The 27,085-nt window shown below is 35.1% G+C and overlaps 1 protein-coding gene across 3 annotated transcripts; it reads left to right on the top strand.

Moving 5' to 3' along the window:
- Positions 1-4,365: 4,365 nt before the first annotated feature.
- LOC129283129 (wee1-like protein kinase 1-A) lies at positions 4,366-27,000 on the top strand. Of its 3 annotated transcripts, XR_010296562.1 has the most exons (11): positions 4,366-5,391; positions 10,673-10,745; positions 11,708-11,877; positions 12,780-12,901; positions 14,408-14,554; positions 15,231-15,356; positions 17,288-17,373; positions 18,620-18,787; positions 20,346-20,491; positions 21,763-23,883; positions 24,262-27,000. XR_010296562.1 is itself a non-coding variant. In XM_064113655.1 (10 exons), the coding sequence occupies exons 1-10, from the start codon at positions 4,637-4,639 to the stop codon at positions 21,887-21,889; spliced, it is 1,920 nt and encodes a 639-aa protein (XP_063969725.1). In that variant the 5' UTR covers positions 4,368-4,636; the 3' UTR covers positions 21,890-27,000. The 3 variants fall into 3 exon arrangements, 2 of the variants coding, with proteins under 2 accessions (XP_063969725.1, XP_063969726.1); XM_064113655.1 differs by having other exon boundaries at positions 4,368-5,391; positions 21,763-27,000; XM_064113656.1 differs by lacking the exons at positions 20,346-20,491; positions 21,763-23,883; positions 24,262-27,000 and adding an exon at positions 20,228-20,332 and having other exon boundaries at positions 4,446-5,391.
- The last annotated feature ends 85 nt before the right edge of the window (positions 27,001-27,085 follow it).

Here is a 27,085-nt window from a genome sequence, read left to right on the forward strand (position 1 = left end):
ATATTTGAAATCAGTGCCTCAAAATACCCCTATAGGCCAAATTTTTGTGTCACATATCATGTAAAACTCAAGAAAATGACATTTAATGATTTTCATGGTGGCCATCTTGGATTTCAAAATGGCGGCCATTTAGACGCCAACCAAATGGTCAAATTGCTGGGGGCCGGCAATATTTGAAAGCAGTGCCTAAAAATACCCCTGTATGCCAAATTTCAGTGTCACACGTCATGTAAAACTCAAGAAAATGACATTAATGAATTTCTCATGGCGGCCATCTTGGATTTCAAAATGGCGGCCGACCCGATGGTCAAATCACTTGGGGCCGGCAATATTTGAAATCAGCACCCCGAATTAAGCCCATATGCCAAATTTCAGTGTCACATATCATGTAAAACTCAAGAAAATGACATTTAGTGATTTTTCATGGCGGCCATCTTGGATTTCAAAATGGCGGCCATTTAGCCACCGACCAAATGGTCAAATTGCTGGGGGCGGCAATATTTGAAATCAGTGCCTAAAAATACCCCAACATACCGAATTTCAGTGTCACACGTCATGTAAAACTCAAGAAAGTGACATTAATAATTTCTCAGGGCGGCCATCTTGGATTTCAAAATGGCGGCCGAACCGATGGTCAAAATACTTGGGGCCGGCAATATTTGAAATCAGCACCCCAAATTAAGCCTATATGCCAAATTTCAATACCGCAGTTCATATAAAACTCGATAAAATGATTGCAATAATATATCATGGCGGCCATCTTGGATTTCAAGATGGCGGCCATTTTGCCGCCGACCAAATGGTCAAATTGCTGATGGGCGGCAATATTTGAAATCAGTGCCTCAAAATACCCCTATATGCCAAATTTCAGTGTCACATGTCATGTAAAACTCAAGAAATTGACATTTAATGATTTATCATGGCGGCCATCTTGGATTTCAAAATGGCGGCCGACCCGATGGTCAAATCGCTTGGGGCCGGCAATTTTTGAAATCAGCGCCCAAAAATACCCCTGTATGCCAAATTTCACACTTTCTGCCAGATTCGAGCATCTTTTTCACATATCTACTGGACTACTAGATCTTTGCTCATGATGCTTGCGCGTTGGCGAGGCTTGCATAGCTCCGACAGGCTTGGCATCATGGTTTCGCCCCGGGCCGCTCGGGCCTTTTGTAGCAGCAACCTCGTTGTACCCCTTCGCAGTTGATTTGCTTTTCATTGTGAGTTTCTCGATCAGGAGACGTTAATTTGAAACAATAAAATCAGTATAATGAAATAGTCATACCTTGCTCCAAAGGGTCCAGCGTAGTCAGCAGTATTAGTAGACTGATGTGGATTATTCCATAAAGTATGGTCCAAAGTGCAAAAGGTTACATTTTGCCAAAATATTGAGCACAACAGTCTAAATTCCTGGAGGAATGAGATAACAAAATTTCAGAATTTATGACAAATGAAATTAACTGCCCAATTTATACATAACAATGTGAAAGCAGAGAAAACAAAATATATTAATCGACAAATAAAACAGACTTTGTAAAAGATTACCGTTTTCCCCTGAACAGAAAAGCAATAATCTCTTTTGCACATGAATGTACAACAACAAAAGATGAATAAAACATTACTTTAAAAGTTAATTAGAGAAGTGTTATTTTGCCTAAACTTTTTTTAAACACACGAGTGCACACCTAGTTACCTCTTTTGATATTAGTCAGAGTAATCAATATTAGTAAAAGAGCGCCATCTCTCGTTGATTTCCTGAGCGCATTAAAGAGGAAGTTCATCAAGGGGGGAGTTTCATGAAAGGACTTGTCGGACGTTTTATCCTTCAAGTCCCATTTTATCCGACAATTACCATAGGAACAGTGCCTATCAGCCAATCAAAATCATGGAAAGATGTCAGATCTGACAACTTGTCGGATGAAAGTATTGATGAAACGCTCCCCTGAAGAAAACTTTGTTGCAAAAATAGCAGAAAAAATATTTAAAAATATTGGTGAAGGTTTGAGGAAAATCCGTTAAAGAGTAAGAAAGTTATTAGAATTCAAAGTTTTGGATTTGTGACGTCATAAACGAGCAGCTGCCCCATGTGTTATGTAATATAAAATGCATGAATTTCAAATTTTGTATGGTTCCTGATGTCTTAATTTTGTTTTCTATTCATGATCGGGTGTAAAATGATTTGTCTATTGATATACAAAAGGTACAGTGAAAACCATTTTCAATTTTCTGAGAAAATGACATTTCATTGATTTTTTACCATTCGCTATGCTCGCATATGATGTCACAAATCAAATAATTGACATTCTAATAACTTTTTAATTATTTGATGAATTTTTCTCAAACCTTCGGCAATATTTTTCATTATTTTTTCTGCTATTTTTACAATAAACTTTTTGTCAGGGTAAACTTCCCCTTTAACGACGAAGGTTGCTGCTTTTGTTGTGAGGCAACAAAATAAAAGATCGAATATACTAAGAAGATCAGGAAAAGGTTAGGGAAATAAAAGACAGAGAACAGGAAAAAAAGTTTGAGGGAGGAAAACCCAAATTAATGAACAAGTAAAAAATTGCATTCAATATGAAAATAAGTTTTATTACAGTCTCGAATACATCAGTATAACAAAGTGAAAACACCGTGGATTATTGGGAGGAAAACAGAGGGGAAAGAAAGAAAAGGGGAAGGGAAGAAGAAAGAGAGGGAGGAAACAATTATTCATAAAAATGTGATTATTAGTGAATGAAAGGGACATTGAAAAGCGCCTGCGTGTCCATGTAGAAAACACGGTGAAGTATCATGCTAGAATGTATACATAGCAGGCAAACAATATTGTTAAGTTTGGTTAACTGCTTCATCGAAGGAGGAAATCATTCAAAAGCAGGGAAATGAAATAGAAACATAATAAAAGCCGCCAATTGATATTTCATTTTTTTTTTCATCTAGGCACTAGCGTACATACGGGGGGGGGAGTCCCGACGAGCCACAACCCATGCAAAGGACGTATCCTGCCCCCCCTGACGAGCTTGAAAGACCTGTTTTGCCCCCCTGACGAGCTTGAAGACCTTTATTGCCCCCGCCCCCCTGTGGAAAATCCTAGGTACGCCACTGCATTTAGGCATATAAGTATTGGCAAAAAAAAACACCAAAACATCAGCACAATTACTTAATCATGTTAGGAAGAAATCATTTTGATTAAGTTTAATTATTAGATAGGACAGGGAACTAATCATGTAATGGGAATGGACAATGGCCGAATTAGGCCTCAAGGTAATTCACAAAGATAATTAATTTTAAGCCGAAAATGTTTCTTCACATATACCAGGTTTTCTTATAATTATTATCACTGGCGTACCCAGGGGGGCACAGCCGACCCGGGGGAGTCCCCCGTAGATAGGTGAAAGTTTGTACTGGACAAACAGTAAGAAATATATGAATTTCTATCGATTTTAAAATATCTGTAATTATTATGAAACTTCAAGTTAAATTTGGGTCACATTTGTGATGATGAGAGGCAAGGACTTCTTTTCCATTCCAAAACATAAAATGGCTGTTATGTCAATTTCTTCAAATTAGGCCTATATTCGTGAGTACACACATAAATACACAAAAAAAAACATGTGCTACCTACTAAAACCGTGTTCCATTGGAATAGGCACAGTGTCCTTCTTGGAGAATGACACGAATCCATGAAAATAATGTAGGATGGGGGGGTCGGGTGTCCGGACACTTTATATTATTGAGGCCTTCTTTTTTGTCTTTGGATTACACACAAAATATAAATTCAACAATTGTAATCATTTTCTTGTTTGTTCTTTATAATATTTCTTAACATTTTGTACTAAAAATTGATAAAATTCGCTTGTAATTTTTTCCAAATGACTTTCTAAAATTGATCGTCCGGACACACAACCTGTCCGGACCCACAACAACTGGGTATACATTATACGGTCCATGTGAAAGTTATCCCTACCACTTGTCATAATGTCATATACCGTATATTAAAATACTATCAATAAAAAGTTATAAAAGAATAATTATTAAAAAAATTACATGTCGGCCTATACGAGGGGTTTCCTTTTACTCTTATTTGTCCTTTAATTCGAGCCCACCCTCAAACATAAACCTGTAATTACAAGTAACCTTCATAATCCCTTTTATATTTCTCGTATTATCAGGGTTTTTCTTATATATATATATATTCTTCGTCATTCGGTCTATACGTGGCGTGGCCTGTATGACTCATACTATTTACCATCTTTTTTAAGACGCGACGGGACTCAAGAATGACTGGAATACGTAGCCAATACCGGCCATAAACAAGATCACAATTGATATAAGCTATTTCGTGATTGGCTGGTGTTTTATCACGTGATTCCTTCCAAAACAGGCGCGCCATTTTGACGTGCTTTTTTCCGCATGTGCTGATATCTCGTTGTGTTGTGTGTGTCGATATCGCGAGTACCGGTACGAGTAGTACGGTATATGCAAGCAAGCGCAAGCGAAGTATACTATACTGTATACGACGCGCGCATGTTGTTGTTATTTATGATTTGTTTGCCACACGCCATCACCATTGCATCGATTGAGACGGGAATTGACAACTAATTCATCAAAATCTAACGGTTTTTCTCGACGGAAGATGTCGTTAGCTACACCAATGAATTCCTTATTTCATCAAGGTGTTCACGGATCGCCTACACAACGCCTAGATTTTGGCGATGCTCTCGGTTCCGAAGGCGAAAGTGACGCTAGTTTTGCAGCTTATTCTGATTTCAACGATTTGCAAGAAGAGAGGATCGACCACAGTCCCATTTCAAGTTCATTTTCTGATGATCGTGATGACTCATTAAATCTCACGGCAGAATGGGATCCCGCCTTGGCAACTCCAAAAAGTAGCCCATCAAAACGGCCCGTGCAACGAAGACCAGTTTCAAGACTTCATGGTGGCGAAAATTCAGTTGCATCTCCCCTTTTTCGAAGGCCAAGCGACTCAAGTTGCAGTCCCTCTCCAATGTTAATATGCGGAAGTAGCCCCGCCTCCTCCGCAGGGGGAAGCGACTCTGTCGGTTCTCCACCCCCACACAAGCGGCTTCGTAACTTGAGACTTTTCGATTCACCACACACGCCCAAATCATTAATTCAAAAGGCAAATGCGAGTGCCAGACGAAATAAACTTCTTGCCAGTAGACTCTTCAGTGAGAAACCCGCTGCTGTACGTGAACATGGTGATGATGGTACTCTTGCAAGGCCGCACACGGCTCCAAACATGAGAAGTATGCAGAGAAGGAGCACAAGAATTTCTAAGACGAGACAGCAGAATGTAGCAAATGTCAACCCTTTCACGCCATCAGCTATGTTGCAAAACGCAACCAAGAAAAGGCTTCGACAGGAAAGGTAAATTTTAGGGATTCTAAATGTCTTACTTGGTTTAACCTGAAGTATTTTTTTCTTTTATTTTCATCTTGTCTCTTTAGTTTAGTTTAGTCCTGATTCATGTTTTATTTGGTTCCCCATTATTAAAATGAATCATGGACTGGTTGTTGATTCATCACGTCATATTTATTGACCATTTTTTGCCATTTATTCTGAGTCGCAGTCCTAGGGAATTTTTAATTTTCGGGAGATATAGTATAAGCCTATATTACTACAGTCCTGATAGTAACTGAATGAATCTACCAACAACAACATTACCTGAATCTCCAACATGTCATTGGCAAGCTATTATTATTTAACATTTGTTACGAATGAGGATTTTTCAGGGCTCTTTTGAGCATTCGGGGGTCAACTCAATTAGGGCCTACTCAAAACCCCTGACTTAGCCCCTGTGTACTTTTTCTCTTCACAGCCTACCAATCTGTGACTAGTAGACATACATGTATGGTAGTGGATGGTATTACTGAACACTTCATGAATTCAATCATATCAAAAACATTATTCTCATAAAATTCACCAAACTTTAACCATAAATACACAATTACCTACAAAATTTAAATATGTAAAAAAAATTGACGAAATCGTTTTTCCTTTTGACGATATTAGCTTCCAATCGGACCCCTCTCCGCATGCGAAATATTTTGGTCACTTGAAAAAGGTATCGTATTACCGAACGTGTGTTTTCTATGGGAAAAGTTGAGAAAACAACAAAATCACTGATGAGCTATTTTGACCATGATATTTTATTATTTTTAGAATATTAAGACTTTGAAAATGTGTTTTTGACCATTTTTCATCATCTTTCTATTCAAGTTCCCTTTGGAAGGATGTTGCAAAGAATTGAGCGTATGAAATTATTTTCTGACGCATACGATGCGCGCGTTCGGTAATACAAGGCCGGTCGGTAATACGATCACTCACTATACATGTAGGCTGAAAAATCTATTTTTCAAAATTTTATGGAGGGAGGGGGATGCCCCAAAGGCAGCCACACAAAGTGTCCGAGGAGGATTCCCTGACCAAAATAGACTGATTATTCGGTCAAGCTGCATAACCTCGCCTTGTATCACTTGTTCACTGCTACCATCCTGCCTGTGGAGAATCTACAGGTAGGGCTATGGCATGCCACTGCTGTATTGAGCTCACACTTTAAAAATCAGTAAAATATCACTTTTGGGACCAAAGTTATTGATTTCCATACAGTCGCAACTCAATTTTCATAAGTAATTTAGAATAATTTTTGTATTGACCAAAAGCACTCAAAAGCTTGAATTTTGGGCATATTTTTGTGTACGCCCTCTACTGGTGGAAAGTAATTTGGCAAGAAAATTTTCATATTTCAAGCTCTATCCTTAATAAAGAAAAAATAATTTAAATAATCAAATTTACTTAAGAGCCAAGTTATATAATGAAAAGCTGTAATGGAAACTGACAGTGTAAAAAAAATAAAGCATTTGTCAAAAAGAAAAAGAGAAAATAATCCAAACATTGTCAACCTTATTTTGCCACACATAGAGATGTAACTGAGAACAAGGTTATATCATAACCTTGTTGTTCATTGAATGAGTGCCTTGTATAGAGTAGGGGATGAGTGATAGAAGCATTTGATCTGATCTTTAATTTAAGAGTTACAATTAGACTTTGACCTTGAATGAGCAACAGTTGGCCATTCAGTGCATTCATTGTTTACACAGTTCATCATATAGCAATAATTGCAATCCAAATTTCAAATGCAGGGAAATCTAAATCCAGGCCTGCCACATCTCAAAGTCCTTAACCTTAAAAAAAGGGTGACGATGATTCAGAAACATACTTGCACAGTTTAAATCTAGATCAGATAAGATCGAGGTCCCTGAATGATTGTCCTTGTAAAGGTCATACAATGTTGGACATGTAGCAGACTGGTTCAGACAGGAGCATTCAGGTGATTTGTTTGCAAAACCTGAAGCTGACGGTTGAATTTTAAAAGCTACTGAGTTTAAGAACTTTTTTTTTACATTTACATGTACTATAATTAGCCTGTTCTGTTTTACACTTTTTTTTAAATCTCAACGCAAAGATTTACAGTCAGTTATAGATAGGGGGGTTTCTAATCGGCTGGTTTATAGTCTTCAAACAAAATACACATTCACAGAATTATGTTGACATGATGAATTATGATGCCTTTGCCTCTTGAAGGCTTAGGCTTGTGTATTTGAGGCCCTTTGTCACAATACACCAAAGAGACCTACTTATGTTGAGAATCAACCAGAGTATTGACCTTATGAGAATGGAAGTTTTCAGTGAGCAAACTATTCTCTTTCAGTCAAGTCATAAAGTAAGTTTTATGACTGTAGTTTGACTACAAATCTGGTCACAATTCACAATAGAAAAATAGTCTTTTGAAAGGGATTTTGATACATGAGCTTTCCCACCATTATTATTCCACCCCTGCTCCTGCATTGAATCAAGATAAATTAAGGTAGAATGGAGTTCAAGAAAGATTTTTGTTTTAAATGCTTGATGTTTAATTACTGGTACCATCCCAATATACTTTGGAATTTACTAGTTGTCTCTTTATCAACACCTTTTCATGTCCTTCGGTACAATTATAATGAATAAAAACACCATGGAAAATGATACTTCTCTATGACTTCCACTTCATTTTTTGTATTGAGCATCTTTAATCTAGGAAAAAAATAAGCTTGATGCTGAAATCATGTCTATCTACATGTATGGAGGTATTACTGAGCGATCTATCATGCATGTGTCAATTACACCAGGCTATGTGAACCAATTTATTGATTTTAATTTACACAAATCACTTGAATATGTCATTATAATTAGATTTAACCTCTAAATCTATACTAAAATGCACAAGTGCTTTTCTCAATAACAATCCCCTGGCAAAACTGTGTAGCATTAACTGCATGCACATCAAACAGTCTAACCTAATTGGGATTTCTAAAGTTATTTACTTGTAAATCCTATTTTCAATCTTTTATTGTCAGTTTCTTGGCTAAAGAAAACTGAGACATGAATGGCCTTTTTTAGTTAGATTAAAAGAAGTCTCAAAGGTTATCTTAGACTTCAAATGAGTTCATTTGAAGGCACCCCTGTTTTTGTTATATTCTTTAGAGGTGGCATAAAGGGGTTTTCATGTCTTTCTCACTTTGAACACTGACTAATCCCCCTATTGAAACTCCTATTGATATTTGAAAGGCTACTGTCTTTTGTTTGGTTAATTGGTGTCTATTGAGATAACCTTTGAACTTTGACTATGTAACTAGTTCCCAGGATCTTGTTTAGATTCAAAATTTTTACTGGTACATTTTGATTATTTATTTGTTCTCTTTTGAGTTGTATCTCCAAGGATTATACACTTGTAATTCAATTTTTCAGCTGAAACTTGTCTTGTACATTATAGTCTTTTTCTACCGTGTCTTTCTGACTTTTTTCTGGCTCAAAGTTGTGGGATACTCTTTTTTTTTTATCAGCACCCCTTACTATTGATTATCATTTTATTATAAAAAATGAATACAGGCAGAATTGCAGCATTATCCTAAACTTAAAGGAGAATGAAACTCTTGGAGCAAGTTAGCTTTTGTGAAAGCAGAAAAATCAAAGAATAAGATCAACAAAAGTTTGAGTAAAATAGGACTAGCAATAAAAGAGTTATGAGCATTTGAATGTCGAGATCACTAATGCTATGGAGATTCTCCCATTGGCAATGCGACCAAGATCTGTGATGTCACACACGTAAAACTCTCCCATTTGGACACTGAAAATATACCCCAAAACATCTCTTTTTGCTCATTATAATCATATGACAAACGATTCATCAATGATATACATGTAATGTTGTGAAACCTCTGTACTTGTCATCTCATAAAGAGAACACCTCACCTTGTGATAGACTCTATAAAAGTGAGAATATAAGTGAAATAAGTACTAAAGTAATGAGGGAGTTGTACGTGTGTGACATCACAGATCTTGGTCGCATTGCCGATAGGAGGATCTACATGTCACTAGTGATCTCAATATTCAAATGCTCATAACTTTAATATTATTCATTCAATCTTCCTAAAACTTTCAGCAATATGTTTCTTTGATTTTTCTCTTTGATATGGATTCAGCTGGTTTCAAGGGTTTCATTCTCCTTTAAGTTACCAGGTCACCAGGGTTCCATAACACAACTTTAGGTTAGCAATTAATCGTACGCTTGATTTTCACAATTGATTGTACATTGTAGTCAATGGAATCAATCGAAGTAAAATGTTCTACGATCATTGCTAAGCTTTGTGTTACGGGCCCCAGATTAGTGTTGTATAGTGTGTTTAAACTGTTCATGCAACCATGCATTTTAAACTCGCCCCAAAGAAAGGTGGTTACGATTTTCACATTTTAAAGATAACTCAGTTGAACAGAGAGATATAATATTGGTTTTATTTTAAAGGCCCAGACCGAAGCTAAAAATGAAATTGATAGATGGGACATATAGTACAACATGTAAGTTTTATGCATATTGACAGCTGAGTATTTTGTTTTTTTAAAGAAAAGCTCAAATTTAATAGGTTTTAATACTTTATCAAGCTTCATAATGTCCTGGATTATGTGACGTCAGATTGTGAGGAGGATTGTACGTATAAAGGATAGATATTTTTCCATATTTTTTCTTTTAATGTGCAGAGTAAAAGGGTACTGATAATTATTCAGTGCTCGAATGGATTTTAACCTTCAACTCCTTACAAGGGTGGTCTTTTTACAAATTTCTTAGTTAACTTTGACTCTTATTGGGACCTACATGTAAATTACCATCTCAGGAAAAGTTGTTACACCTTATCTGAATTGGAAAGCTGGGCCAAATAATTGGGATATATGTGTCAAAAACTAGTCCAAATCAGCAGATTTCAGACTTGGGTACAACGTTGCTTGGGTATATCATATTCTTTCCTTGTATATGTTTTCAGTCATCTGAAAGGGAATTTCATAGGCTATATGGTAATGAATACATGTATAGGCAAAAGAGAGCAAAATATGGATGTTTGAATTGAAATAAAATATATTGGATGAACTAAGTCCTAAAAAGTCAAATATTTTCTCTTATAAGATGTACATGTACCGGTAAGCAGTTCACCCTACCTCAGTTTTTAATGCCATTTTTGGAATCCCCTGGAAATTACCTTTACAAACCAAATCACTCATGTAACTCCGCTATCAGTAATATTAACTTGATTATATTATATGTTTTATCTTTGATCAGGAGTATTCTCGATGATGACGATGATGAAATCGATGATGACATGGATGGTAGCTATACAGAAAATCCAGCAAAGGTAATAGTTGGGTTTAAAAAAATATATCCTTTTTGGTACCTAGGGGGGTTGTAAATTTTCACAAATTTCTGATGATATTGTGACTGTACACTTTCCCATTGAAAAAAAAAAGAGAATCAGAGGTCTACTCCTGTCTTTATATGTTTGTATAAAGCATTGTGGCCCAGTGGATTAGTCTCTGGACTTTGAAATAGAGGGTCGTGGGATCGAATCCCAGCCATGGCATAATTTCCTTCTGCAAGAAATGTATCCACGTTGTGCTGCACTCGACCCAGGTTAGTTGAATGGGTACCCGGTAGGATTTATTCCTTGAATGCTTTTAGCGCCTATTAAACGGCAGCTCAGCTACAGCGGGTGTAATAATATGATACCAAGTTTCAGAGCGCAGTTAAGAATATGCACATAGTGACTGCACTATTATATAAATGGACATATTATTTATTATTTATATATTCTTAAAAGGAGTTCATGGTATGACGGTGCTTTCAAACTGAAGCTTCAACTATAATTGGACCATTGCCTAGAGGATAATGTTTCAGATAAGAAATCTGCCTTGAAATTATGTAAACCTATCATTATAATGAAACTTGCCATGTTTCCTTGTAAAAGAGTCGCAAATATGTCATTCCCAACTAATACATTTCCTTCCCCCTCTCCAGCCATTTCATTTATTAGCTCTTTGCTAAAAAAGTGAAATGTAAACATTACTTGGGTTAATTGTTTTGGCAGTCTTTGGGGGACGTTATATCTTTATGATAAATCATGATAATAATATACAGTTGAGGCCAAGTTTACATACACCCACCCATGGGATTCAATGAAATTAATTTGCTTGCCAAATATAGTAAAATTTACTATATCTTCAGAATTAAATAATACCATGACGAATATGGTATCAAATGAAAGCCTAATGAAGCCTAATATTTAATATTGTGCGTCCCTAATTCTTAATGTCTTTACAGAGGATAGCATTACGAGACAGCGACATCTCTCGTTATGAGGCAGAGTTTGTTGAGGTCTGTAAGGTTGGATCTGGTGAGTTTGGATCAGTCTACAAGTGTATCAACAAACTTGATGGATGTTTCTATGCTATCAAGAAATCAAAAAGACCAATCGCTGGATCTGCTTTTGAGTAAGTATTTCTCAGTCTTAAATGATTTATTACATTGGCCCGTATTCTGAAGTCAGGTTTAACTGAGACCATGGTCTAACTATGTGCTGAAATTATGGGAACCAAAAGTGTCAGCCTTTTTATTAAGTTGTATGTTTCTTATGTTTACTATATTTACTGTGCTCTTTCCTGATTCATCGTCTTCATCGATGGTGAAGACAATCATCTATTTATACTTCCTAGACAATTATGAATGATTTGAGAGCCAAATGAGCTGAAATATGATATCTCTACCATTAGTGATTTATGTAACAATTGGCTATCCATACTTAAACCACAACTTTAAACCTGAGTTTAAGTTAAACCCGACTTCAGAATATGGGCCATACTGTATATAATCTGTGATCCTGGTTTAAGACTTACTCCTCACCCCCCCTACATGTACAAAAAAAGAGTCATATCACTATTTGTTGTTAAAAAAGAGACGATGTGCAAAAGGAATGGGGCTTTTTGCATGAAACTGAAGGATATTATTAACATTGATTTGACTTATAAGGATCTAAGCCACAATTTGTCACCTGTGTCTGTGATATGAGGTATAAATGAAGCCCTCACAAAATTGCCCCTAAACATCATTATTTGGTTCTTTTAAAAAGTGAAATATAGAGTGACTCCGGGGAGTCACCATCTCAATTTCATTCCATTTACTGACATGTGCAATCTCCCCAAGAGAAAAACCCAAGATTTTAGTATTTCAATTCATGCAAATATATCAAATTAAAAAATAGTACATGTATCGCAATAAAGTATATGATTTGGCTTTGGGATAATTTTTTTTACAGAACCAATTTATAACATTGCTACTGTGATAGATAAGAAGAAAGACTATATATATTGCAATATTGTTTAATCTTGTATTACAGGCAAATGGCATTAAATGAAGTATACGCCCATGCAGTACTTGGAACTCACATACATGTTGTCAGATACTACTCAGCATGGTCAGAAGCTGGTCACATGATCATACAGAATGAATACTGCAATGGTAAGTCACATGATCATACAGAATGAATACTGTAATGGTAAGTCACATGATCATACAGAATGAATACTGTAATGGTAAGTCACATGATCATACAAAATGAATACTGTAATGGTAAGTCACATGATCATACAGAATGAATACTGTAATGGTAGGTCACATGATCATACAGAATGGATAATGTAATGGTAAGTCACATGATCATACAGAATGAATACTGTAATGGTAGGTCACATGATCATACAGAATGGATAATGTAATGGTAAGTCACATGATCATACAGAATGAATACTGTAATGGTAGGTCACATGATCATACAGAATGAATACTGTAATTGTAAGTCACATGATCATACAGAATGAATACTGTAATGGTAAGTCACATGATCATACAGAATGAATACTGTAATGGTAAGTCACATGATCATACAGAATGAATACTGTAATGGTAAGTCACATGATCATACAGAATGAATACTGTAATGGTAAGTCACATGATCATACAGAATGAATACTGTAATTGTAAGTCACATGATCATACAGAATGAATACTGTAATGGTAAGTCACATGATCATACAGAATGAATACTGTAATGGTAAGTCAATAGTCACATGATCATAAATATATTAATAGTATCATGATAGGGGCCCACCATACCATTATTAATTCTATAAGTAGGTGTGCATGGTCTAGGCCCTATTTACTTAATTGTTGTGAAATGTTTTGGCCCAGTGGATTAGTCCCCAGACTTAAAACAATGGGTCATGGGTTTGAATCCCAGCCATGGCACAATTTCCTTCAAGTAACTGATACTGAGCCATATTCACCAAACAGCTGGAGCTAATGCACCATAGAGTAGGCAACGAGATAGTGGGTGCCTTGTAAATGATATAGACCTTTTTTTATACCTCTTCAATGTCGAACAGATATCTGGGGTCCTGAGATATTTGACCAAGGCAAAGTAACCTGTTTTAGGCGATTCCATACGTGTCGTCCGCGACTTTTCGACAACAATTTCTAGATACCTAGCCGAATGCTTGAGCAATAAAATATTTTCTTTTGTCAGTGATAAAGCTATAGTGGGTGGTCGTGTGGAAAACTAATAACCAACACAAAAAAAAATAATTCTGGGTAAATTATAGGTGAAAATGTTGTGTGTCGTACGGGACACAGAAATGTCCCGTACGACACGCAACATTTCAAGCTCTGATTTACCAATGGACAGCATATTTTTGTTGGTTGTCAGTTTTTTGCATGTCTACCCAGTTGTACTTTAATATTACCACAAAGCAAATGGAAGTTCTTTGTTCGTTTGGACAGCAGGATGATAAATATTGTGAAAATGACTGATTTTTCTAGCATGGAATCACCCTATTTATCTTTCAATCACGACTATAAATGATCTAGCATTGAGTTTTAAGGTCCATATCAAGATTAGCAACTGTTGTTAGCCCAAGAAATGGTTATAATATTGGAATTCTTTTTCATTTATTATCTGTTTATTTTCAGGTGGTAGTTTAGCAGACATCATCTCATCTAATAAGCAGAATAATCACATAATGACAGAGATAGAACTCAAACAGGTCTTGGTCCAAATAGCTCAAGGTCTTAAATACATCCATTCACAAGGTTTGGTCCATATGGATATTAAACCAGGTAAGTAGTATTGGTCTTAAAGAGAAATTCCATTAGTTGCAGTAAACACTGATTTCATGAGAAAGTCTGTAAAAGAAGGCTTAATTGTCAGTATATCATCGAGGATCTAGATCTGGCACAGTTACATAAACTGAACTTCGTGGAATCTTGAAATCTACGCTGAAAAATGTTCAGACTGAAGATCCCCAACACAGAAAAGCACACGTGGGACATTGTATAATTATTGCTTTGAATGTCGTGCCCGACGCTCTACCCGAATCCTGTGCTTATTTGCTGATTTCTCAGCAATTACACAATTTCTTCCAGAATCCTTTGGCACATACGTTTTATTTATACAAACATACACTTTGGTGGTCATTTCATTGGATTCTATACGAACTCATTTTGATATCGTTACCAAAACTAGCATTTACCTTTAAATTAATGAAATATATGTAACGAGGCAGGAGAAAAATTAATAAACTCTCATTGTCTTCTTACACAGCATTGTATTTTCACTTTTTAAATGTGACGTGTCATATAGTATTAAAGATTTATAAGACTTGACAGTTCCTATTTACAAAGCCTTTTGGAGAAAAAAAATTCTGGCATATTTACATTGAATTTGTAGATCATGTTTCTTGCAGAGACGTATTACATTATTCACTGTTAATTTGATGTGCTTGTTATTATTCAGGTAATATATTCATCACTAAGAAAGAACCTCTCCCATCAACGACATCTGAGACAGAGAAGATAGATGAAGATGAAGAAGCATCATCAGAAGACACTCAAACTCTAACTCATCTTACTTACAAAATTGGTAGGTTATAGACATACGTTAGGTTAAAGGGATGGTACAGGATGAAAATATTTATATCTTGATACATAGAGTAGAATTCAATGAGCAAAATGCCGAAAATTTCATTAAAATAGGATAACAAATAATAAAGTTATTGAAGTTTAAAGTTTAGCAATATTTTGTGAAAACAGTCGTCGTGAATATTCATTAAATGGGCTGATGATGTCACATCCCCACTTTCCGTTTTCTTACATTATTACATAAAATCATAATTTTTTCATTATTTCATACTTGTGTGAATAATATGTCTCTCTTATAATGAAATAAGTTGCAGCAATAAATATCTAATGCACTAAATCAGTTGTCAATCCAATTTTCCTAGTTCTTGGAAGAAAAAATTTGAATAAACCTTATTTATAGCAGGGTGCTATGTAACTTTATAGAAGCACTTGCCCAGTAAATTTTTAAGTAGTTGTATTATACATGCCCAAATATATAATTCACTTGCCCGAAAAAAAATCCTGAAAAAAGTTTTGCCTCTTCAAAAGAAAGTACATGTATTGCAGTTTTATAAACCATTGGCTCTTCTCTCTCTTTTGACATGAACTGATCTACCTTGTTATTGCATTTCTTTTTCCAAAGTGATCTTGCCTGCCATGACAAAAATTTGGTTCAATATCATATCATATTGACCCTAATTTTTGTCATTTTACTGTGGTTTTAAGTAGTTTTGGTCTTTCCTTCAAAACACTTGCCCGACTCCAACTTTTACTTGCCAAGGACAATCGGGCAAGTGCTTATGTAGCACCCTGGTTAGATACACACGTTAGGTTAACATTACAAAGTACTTCTGTGTATTATGAAAAATCCTGAATTTGATGTGTTGTATATAATGCTATTCACAAGAATAAAAAAACGCACAGGAAGGGGGAAAAATCTGCAAATACTTTCAAGATATCAGGGACTGAAAGGTCATCATTAGTTTATCTCCTTGGGAGATTAATGTAATACATTTTTTTCATATGGAATAGAATTGGTAAGATGTTTCTGGATACTTTATCTCTTCATACAATCTCTAAATAATATTTTTTCAGAACTTCATTTTTGCAACACATCACAATCATAGGTGATAAATGGGATCTTGCAGCTCAGATTTTTTTGTTCAATTTTGAATATAGCAAATACCCGACTAAATGGAACTTATTGGCCCGAATTCACAAAGATGGTTTTGAAAACCCAACGGATGAGTCAATGGTTTATGCAGATTTCCTGTATTTATTACGCTGATTTTACTGCATATATTAAAAATGTCCAATGCTGATGCGTGCTTTTGTCACCATGAGCCAAATTGACGCCCGTTGCCGTGGTTATCCATGCTATTTTATTCATGAGTCCACTGTTTTGAATAATGAGTCCACTCTCCATGATACGCACTAACTTAAGCGTAATTTATACAGGAAATCTGCATTAAACATGGATTCAACCATGGGGTTTTAAAAACCACCTTTGTGAATTTGGGCCATTAACTTCCCAAAAAATAATAGTAAAAAAAGACAGAGGTTTTTGTTGCTATGCCAGGAAGCATCTAGTAGGTATTTGACTGTGTGCTAGCTTTGTACATTTGGTCTGATATTACATCTATATTGAAATATTATGCAAAATCAAAAGTATGATAATGAATAGAAGATTTATGTTAGTTGCTAATTTGGGGAGAAAAACAGATTAATGATGACATTGTGAAATCTGTCACAATGTCACCATTAATCTGATCAAATGTCATGTATTTATCATTATTCTTTGGAAAGGTTAATCATTCAATTTTGTCAGGTATTGGTGATAATCCATTTTAAGCAATGTTCAGTTCCCAAATGCTAATTTATCCCTTTAACTGTATGGTAATTCTATCAGGTGATGTGGGTCATAATACTTATATTTTTTGTGTGAATTGTCAGGTGATCTGGGTCATGTGACATCAATATCCAACCCTAAAGTAGAGGAAGGTGATGTCAGGTTTTTACCGGTAGAGATTCTACAAGAGGTAGGTTATCTTTCATTCTATATATTATTGCCATGGTAACCAAGCAGTGTCTACGATGTATTAATAAACTAAGGTGATGTGAGGTTTTTACCAGGCACCATTAGAATGTAGCGAGAAATTCCAGTGAGTTATTCATAATTATAATATGCTTGCTAATGTCTGCGACTTTTTGCCACTTAGTTATCAAAATTTTATTTGTAGACTTTGTTTACATTTGTAGCTTGTATTTCCACGAGAGTCGTTGCCAGCATATAGCCATGAGGGTTTTTAGACGGTGTTTGTGCTCTATACATTAACACCATTATGGATTATTAATATTAAACTGCTTTTAAATCTTGTATTTGCATTAGAGAGATAAGGAGCATCACATTGTTATCATTATTGAAATAATCTATGACAGGGTATTAAAACCGTACGAAGGTGTGGAAGTCACAGAGTTATATACATTAAATGTGTTATAATTGTGAAGTTATATCTTAAACGTTCCTATTGGGGGAGGGATAAGCCCACTTATCTATAGGAAACCTATGACACCACAAATTGGGATCAAAATATTTAAAAGGCACAGGGTAGTTTATAAGAGGAATATTATGCCAATCAATAAGACATCCAGTGGTCTCAGACAACCTTGGATTACTTTAACCCTATCTAGGCCGGGGTATTTTGGGATATCATATGGCCATCGATCGTGCCGAAAATTGGCACGCAGGTTGCCTGGGACGTAATCTACAAAATTCTGTGTTAATTTATTTCATGCGGATCGCTATTAATTTATTATGCTAATTTATGCATAATTAGTATGCAAAATATAATCATAAACAGCATAGAATAAATCCATTTAGGCCAGCAAAACTAAGAATAACCATACATTTACGAATTTTGGTGAAAACGCAATTTACATCGACTTTGTACATGAAATCACGTTTTTGAGCAATTTTTTGTCTGACATGCACTTACAAAATGTTGCATGATTTCAGAACCGCATACCCGGGCGTCGCAGATTTGATTTTAATAGATGCGCAAGACTTGAAAGTAAAGAGTCAGCAAGCGGCACGGTAAAAAAAAATATTGCGCAAATATTTGAAGGCCCCCCCCCCCCCCGGCCTAGATAGGGTTTAGCCATTGTTTTTGTTTAGTCAAATTTCAATCAATGCATTAATTAATTTTACCCTCATATTTTTTGTTGTCTGTTTGCCTTGAGCATTTTAGATCCATTAAGAATATCAAATCACAATTATTTTTTCAGGAGCACACACACCTAACGAAAGCAGACATCTTTGCCCTTGCATTGACTGTATACCTAGCAGCCAGCGGTGAAACGTTACCAAAGAATGGCGATGATTGGCATAGTATAAGACAGGGTGAACTTCCTCCGCTAACACACATCTCATCAGACCTGGTTCATCTTTTACAGGTATGGTTAACATGCAAGATTGAAGGCCCTGTTTCAAAAACAGGTTTTGAATCCTAGGATTATACTATGGTCGGTTGAAACATGTGACAGTAGCATAATCCATTCATTCATTTGAAGGTCTATTTCACATAATAAAATTACTTTTTCAGCAGAAACCATAGGCTCATGAATCTTATGCAAGAATAAAGTTAATGGTATTCTTTTTATTTAAGCTTTCTCAAAATATTGAAATTCATATTCTCACCTTTATCCATTAAACTGAACTATGGTAGTGAGAATGGCATGTATTTTTTTATTTTCTTGTCTTAAACGGTGGTCACCAATATTGCTCCAGGTTTCCATGTTGATTGTGATGTGAATTAATCATTTGAAATAAAGTATTCTGCTGCCCTCTGTGGTGAGAAATAGTACATCATTATTGTGACTTCATTTACAAAAGACATCAGAGATTTTGGATAGGAAAGTTGCAACATGCTAATCTTTCTCTCGATTTTCTTGAATATTTAATTCAGTACTTAGTATAGATACAGAATTTTAGATATTGGGAACAAGAAAATCCAATTTTTTTATTGTGTTCAAATTTATCACAATACACTTATGAATACTGGTTACCAAAGCAAGAATGACATCAGAATCAAGAAAAAATTGAGGCATGAATTAGCTTTCAGAAAAGGGTTTGAGCTTTCCATATTTTGAAATCATTTTCCCAATGTTGACCTTTTTTGTTATATACTGATTTTACATTTTTCTCTTAAATACAAATCATTGCGATAGCAAACAGCCTTGTATCAGTTTCTCTTATTCATTCAAAATATTTAACTTGTTCTGCAACAGAGAAACTCGTGCACTTACTCATCTCCTCACGTCTTGATTTTGGTAATACTCTTCTCTTTAATATACCTAACTCTAAAATTACACGACTTCAAAAACTTCAGAATTCAGCAGCTTGCATTGTTTCTCTGTCAAATAAACATAATCACATCACTCCTGTTCTTAAGGGTCTCCATTGGATGCCCATAAAGGATCGCATAGTCAAAATTCTACTTTTTGTTTGTCATATCATCAATGGATCCGCACCCGATTACAACAAGTCTCATGTACACCACTATCAACTTGCACGCACACTGCGATCATCCCAATCTAGTCTCTTACATACTCTACTATAAAAAAAAATCCTGGGGCGATCGAGCCTTTGCTCATGCCGGACCAGCCCTGTGGAATTCACTACCACAGGAGCTGAAGAACTCAAACTCTGCAACATCCTTTAAGGGCAACCTAAAATTGCAGGTGCTAGGTTTGGAGACAGACTTTTTTCCTCATTTGTAATTTACCCTTTCTTTTACTTCTCTTAGTTCTCTTTTATGCTTTGCTCTCTTCTAAGCGCCTTGAGCATTTAATCCAAATTGACGCTATATAAATCATATGTATTATTATTATTAGACTATGATCCACTCTGATCCAATACAGCGTACCTCAGCCTCAGCCCTAGTCCAGCACCTACTACTATGATCTAACAGTAAGCAATCTTATATCAATCTCTCTCTCACTGATTAAATAGACTATGATCCACCCAGACCCGACACAGCGACCTTCCGCCTCGGTCCTAGTCCAACATCCACTGTTATGCCCTAACAGTAAACAATCTTTCACTCAACTCAAAAGGGAGCTAAATGTTGCAAAGTTTCAGAATGCAGTCCTCTCCAGGTAAGATACTAGTACATGTAGATGGTTGGAGTTTTATTGAATTATCCATCAGGAATAGAAAATAAAGTGAAACATGTCTATAATTTCCACCCAAGGGAAACATAAAATGTGGCCTTTACAGATAGGTGGCTGCTATAGACAATCTGCCTTCCTGGGAAGCAGTTTTAGTGGTCACTATAGGCAGGTGGCTGTTATGAACAGGTGACCACTAACATAGGTTACACTGTAGTAGCAAAGTGTATTAGTGAAGGCAGATGAGAGACTTTTTTTTAGGATTCAAACTAACATTTCCAGCTACTTTTTAAAGGCACATTGTCAACCGACAGATATGCATCTTTACTTCAGGAATCCTGCATTCAGCTTTTCATTATAATACATCATCCCAGTCACCATAGATTAAATAATGCAGACTGCAGGATAGCTGCGATGAAAAGATGCATAACAAGATTCCTGCTTTAAAAAAATGAAACCTTTGGAACAAGATATTTTGTGTGAAAACAGATAAATCAAAGAAACAGATCAACAAAAGTTTGAGAAAAATTGGATAAATAATAAGAAAGTTATGAGCATTTGAAGTTTAGATCAGTATTGTAATGTAGATCCTCTCATTGGCAATGCGACAAAGATGTGTGATATCACATGTGAACAACTTTCCCACTGCTTTTGTGTATATTTCACTCAAAATGCCTCTTTTATCACATCTATCAGTAGAGCATATATTCTTATTTTAGGAGGGCTTGTAATACAGATTTTCAAAGAATATATTATGAATTAAGAGTTTGTATCACCATAAGAAAGAGCAAAAAGAGACATTTTTGGGGTATTTTATAGTCCATCAAAGGGAAAGTTGTTCACATGTGACATCACACATCCTTGTCCCATTGCCAATATGAGGATCTCCATAGCATTAGTGATCGCAATATTCAAATGCTCATAACTTTCTCATTATTTGTCTGATTTTTCTCAAATTTTCTTTGATCTTATTATTTGATTTTTCTCTTTCCACACAAGCCCACTTGTTCCAAGGGTTTCATTCCCCTTTAAAGACACGGCAAAGACAATTTGCCTTATCATGATTGTAAACCACAAGTCAGACAGGAATCACCCAAGCTTTACAGACCAGCAGTCATTGATATATCAAGATGTCCATGAACGAAAATTCATGTTGTAAACTTGTAATAGTGTACTATCATACCAATGAGAATTCTTTTTATGTAACAATAACAATGAAATGAAACAATAACAATTTTTTTTTTCTCCTTGTTTTCCAGGGAACTTAGCGAGGCTCGCAATGCAAACCAGAAAGGAGGAAGCACCATGAACCCTCCTAAATCAAGGTCTAATTCTCGACTCGTTGGAAAGAAGGTCAATCGAAGTATGAGCCTTACTATATATTGAAGACTGATCAAGAATTACAATGTATAACCCAAGTACATGCCTTACCATATATTGAAGACATATCAATCAGGCTCATTCAAAGTTGCGGTACAAACCTCAGCAACAAAAAATGTTTTGCCTGGGAAGGAGACATCGTTGTTTGCCTGGCTGCAAAGCCCGTTGACCAATCAATCGTTGTTTGCCTGGCTGCAAAGCCCGTTGACCAATCAATCGTTGTTTGCCTGGCTGCGAAGCCCGTTGACCAATCAATCGTTGTTTGCCTGGCTGCGAAGCCCGTTGACCAATCAATCGTTGTTTGCCTGGCTGCGAAGCCCGTTGACCAATCAATCGTTGTTTGCCTGGCTGCGAAGCCCGTTGACCAATCAATCGTTGTTTGCCTGGCTGCGAAGCCCGTTGACCAATCAATCGTTGTTTGCCTGGCTGCAAAGCCCGTTGACCAATCAATCGTTGTTTGCCTGGCTGCAAAGCCCGTTGACCAATCAATCGTTGTTTGCCTGGCTGCAAAGCCCGTTGACCAATCAATCGTTGTTTGCCTGGCTGCAAAGCCCGTTGACCAATCAATCGTTGTTTGCCTGGCTGCAAAGCCCGTTGACCAATCAATCGTTGTTTGCCTGGCTGCAAAGCTCGTTGACCAATCAAATTTCTTCAGAAATCCTTGATGATGACATGACGATTTCTCATAGAAAATTTGAAAAAAATGGTCTTTCTAACAAAAATTGAAATTTGTAGCTCCAATGATGATTTGGCCAGTAGCTTTGCAAGCTTGCATGGTTTTAAACTTAACATGCTGCTCATGCAGCTTTAATGCTATGCTGATTTAACCATTTACCTATGAAACATTTTACATTTAAGTTAAAAATCAAGTCCACCCAAGAAAAATGTTGATCTGAATCAATAGAGAAATATCAGACAAGCATAATTCTGAAAATTTCATCCAAATCGGATGTAAATTAAGAAAGTTATGACATTTTAAATTTTCGCTTATTTTTCACAAAATAGTCATATGCACAATTTATTCACATGCAAATGAGAGAATCGATGATGTCCATCACTCACTATTTCTTTTGTTTTTATTGTTTGAATTATACAATATTTCATTTTTTACAGATATGACAAATTGACGATAAGGACCAACTTCAATGAACCATAAAATGTTGATTCCACATGTTCAGGGAGAAATAAAACTTTGTTTCACATGACATTGAAGAGAAAATAGGAAAATTTCATATATAACAGAATACAAAAGAAATAGTGGATGATGTCATCAGTCCCCTCATTTTCATACAGACTGGAATGTTCATATAACTATTTTGTGAAATAAAGCAAAACTTAAAAATGTCATAACTTTTTTATTTAACATCCGATTTTGATGAAATTTTCAGTGTTATAATAATAATAATAATACAGAATATTTCTAAAGCGCCAAATTCACATTATGTGCTCAAGGCGTTTTTTATTTTTCTCCTTTTATTCACATCAACTTTTTTGGGGGATGGACTTGTCCTTTCATCACTCATAGTTGCTTACATTAAAAATAAGAGAATTACTCTTAGAATTCGCCAATACCTTTTTTTTAATTTCCGATCATGGAGTATGTATTACACTAGCGGCGGTCCCAGACCGGTAAAAATCACTGTCGGGCCAGTAGCTTGTTGCATGAAAAGAACAAGTAAATTCTTGCCTACGAGCACATGTTTAAAATGGTGAATTATCAAGTTTTCAAGTAGAGTCATTTCACATGTTTTTTCACTGGTCTCACTAAAACAGGCTGGCAATTGTTACATCGATACAAGTTTAAAAAAATACAATTTTTTTGTCAAAAGATACTTTTTTTTCCTTCTAAGAATACTCTTTTTTTGTTGAAGAAGGTTGGCAGGTCTGGATGTAATGATCCCTTGTGGACATGGCATAGGTTAAAGAAAATAAAAACCCAAGAAGAGAAGTAATCTTATTGGAAAGAGTAAAATAAGAGGAACAATTTTTAAAAAGGTTTTATCCAAATCGGTTTATATGAAAGTTATGGACGTTTAAAAAGTCTTGTACTATCTATGGGGATCCTCAAATTGGCAAACGTGCTTCAAAATGGCTGATTTTGTGGACAACTCTCCATTTGTTTTATACAAAATTTTCGGATTTTCCTCATCTTCCAAATTGCATCTTGTCTCCTGAGCACATTATATGTCTTGGGAAAATATAATTCACACCACATATGTCAAGGTCAGGAGGAGATAATGTGAAATATGTAAAACAAAGGGGAAAATCTGAAAAATTGTGTACAAAACAAATGGAGAGTTGTGCACAAAATCAGCCATTTTGAAGCATGTTTGCCAATTTGAGGATCCCCATAGAAAGTACAACAAGACTTTTAAAACGTCCATAACTTGTTTATTTAATAACCGATTATAATGAAATTTTTATTAAATTGTTTCTCTCATTTTACTCTTTCCAATAAGATTACTTCTCTTCTTGTGTTTTTATCATTGTTTCTCTTCTTGGGTTATGGTTTCCTTTAAGGGTTGTTATGCATGATAAATGATAAACAGCAACATTGTGTAGTAAAGCTCTTCACATGATGCTCATCTTCCTCTATAATATTTAGTTGGATTTGTTATTCATATTTTACTTTATTCTCTGTTAAATCAATTACTGTTTTTTTTTATCATGAGCGATATTCAGTTTCAATAGAACTGTGTTTTAATTGTGGTCCTAAGTAACTTTTATTATTTTGCAAAAAAAAAAGAAATCAAGAAAATTATTCTTATTTGGTTTTATTTTAATGATCACTTTGATAGTAGGGTATCAGGAATGTTTGTTTGTTTTTAAAGTAAGGTATAGAGTACTTCAAAATTCTTCTGCATTTATCAGAGCTACCATCAAGCCAGTTACATTCAATTTTAATATTCCTTTTTCAACTGTGTTTATTATTTTATAATATAGCATATATCTTCTGACATAATGTATTTACTTGCCTGTAATTTGTCTTTAAAATGCAAAATAGTACTCCCAAATTCTTGAAGATTTTTATCAGTATTCCGGTTTGGCTTCCTTTGTATTGAATGTAGCTACTCAAAAGTAGTTTTATTTTGAGTGAGATATAAGGTTCTATGAAGGACATTGCTCTTGAAGGTACGTATGTGTTGTGGATGGCAACAAAGTATTCACGTTTTGAAGTTACTTGACCTCCTGAACTGTGTGATGATGGCTTATTGAGATGATTATTAGTTTGGTTTCACCTGTGCCTTGGATAGATAAATCAAATTGAATCACTATGAAGCCGGGGTAATAATAAAAGCAGGGCCCGCTGGTAGAACAGTTTTCGAAACTGAAGTGGCTACCCTGGGTAAATATACCTATTATTAATCTCTCCTGAATAACTATGTACTACTTCTGAGTCTTCCACCGTATAAGAATGATTATTTTAAGAATGCATCTTTGTCATGGGTACCTTTTAAGCTTAATATATTTGAGCACACAAATCATCCACACCTTTTTTTTATTCTGTAAGTTTTGTTCTTCTTTCATTTGCACTAATTCTTATCTTCTATGTATATATCTTACTCAAAATCAGTACTTCATTATATTACCATTGTGTATTTTATCAATCTATAAATCGCGTGAATCAATTTTGGTATTAAATCAAAGTCTTGATATTAATATGCAGCACAGTTATGTCTGTATTTAGTGCTATATGAATGATGCATATTATTGTTTTAGCTTAAGTTTAATCTGCTGGGTTGTTTTCATTTGGTTGCGGTTTCATTCAATCAATTCTATGGATATAATTTCAGTCTCAAACTGAGATTGATTTCAAAGTTTTAAATTCATTTTTTATACTAGTATTGACAACCCTCATACTGTAAATAGACTTCTAAAATTATTGTAAATATATTTTCATGTCAGTATTTTCTTTTTCCTCAAGTCTGTTTAAGTCAAGAATTGAGAGAAAGATATTTTACATAATTTGTGCCTTGAACTTCTTATTGTACTGCATTTATAATTGTTTCAGAAACGACATCTTCTGGACGTATCTTTGCCTTTTTATTATGTTTTGGATTTGATATTAAAATAAATTCCAATGCGTCTTCCCTACACTGTAAGTATTACGTTGTTAATTTGAACAACACCAGTCAAGTATTCCGAGAGAATTATACCTTCAGGTGTTAGAAATATACCATGGAGTTTGAACGTAACACCAACCATATTTGAAATAATAGAAGAGAATGTATCATGATAACACCAAATATTGTTACACTTACACTGTAATACTGGTGTCAAATGCTTGCTGTGCTCCTAACACTGATGGTGTAGTTTGACACCATTGTTGATACAGTGTATGGTCTCTGATCAGAAGGTTAAGAAAATATTTAGTGAATGGTACACAACCATTGTGTAAAAAAATATATATAAATATTCCCAATGTAATTGATAAATAATTATGCTTATAAAAAAATAACCCTTGAAAAAAAAGAAGAATATATTTGGCAGTGAGTTATGAGATGCATTGTTAGCTACACATATCCGCATGGTGTGAGCGAACAAAGGACGTTCTTGAAATTTATCTAATCATGTGCTTTAAAAAAATAATGAGAGTCATAGATATCTTGATAACAAGCTAGATTATTTCTTGTTTATTTGTTGAGCATACTTGAGCAGGATTTGTTCTGACCATACATTTGTATTATTATTCTTTTTCCGTAATCCCTTCATCCCTCTGCGCCTCGGCATAGTTTACTAGATAGATGGCGTATAATAAATGCTGTGTTTATTATTATTATTATTATTATAATTGAGTATCATACAGGACAGACATTGAATTTTAACATTTTTTCGATACCAAGCCTTACTAAGTTACTATTATGTCACTTTGAAATTGTATTACTAAGTTATCTTTTACAGTAATGGCACATTGTTTGTGTCAATCATTATTTTTAAAGGTCAGTATTCTCTTGTATATTTTTATGTAAGAAGAGGAAGAGATTTTTCATATAATAGTGCCTTATTTCTCTTCCTCTTGGTTGGAATCAGCAATGTGTTTTATTTTGACTGTATGTCAATACAATGCATCTATAGTTAAGTGAACAGAAAATATTAAAGCATAGAAATTAATCAAATATTATGTAGTCAATGATTGGTTATTCTTTAGTAATATTTGCTGAATCTCAATTAGTAAATTGTCATCTGGGCCCCGTCTTACAA

The sequence above is a fragment of the Lytechinus pictus genome, chromosome 19 (assembly GCF_037042905.1).
Source record: "Lytechinus pictus isolate F3 Inbred chromosome 19, Lp3.0, whole genome shotgun sequence".
NCBI classification, from domain to species: Eukaryota; Metazoa; Echinodermata; class Echinoidea; order Temnopleuroida; family Toxopneustidae; genus Lytechinus; species Lytechinus pictus.

Coding starts and splice junctions, on each gene's coding strand:
- LOC129283129 (XM_064113655.1), top strand. CDS start 4,637: ATGTCGTTAGCTACACCAATGAATTCCTTATTTCATCAAGGTGTTCAC. Junction 14,555..15,230: donor CCATATGGATATTAAACCAG/GTAAGTAGTATT, acceptor GTTATTATTCAG/GTAATATATTCATCACTAAG. Junction 18,788..20,345: donor ACCTGGTTCATCTTTTACAG/GTATGGTTAACA, acceptor CTGATTAAATAG/ACTATGATCCACCCAGACCC.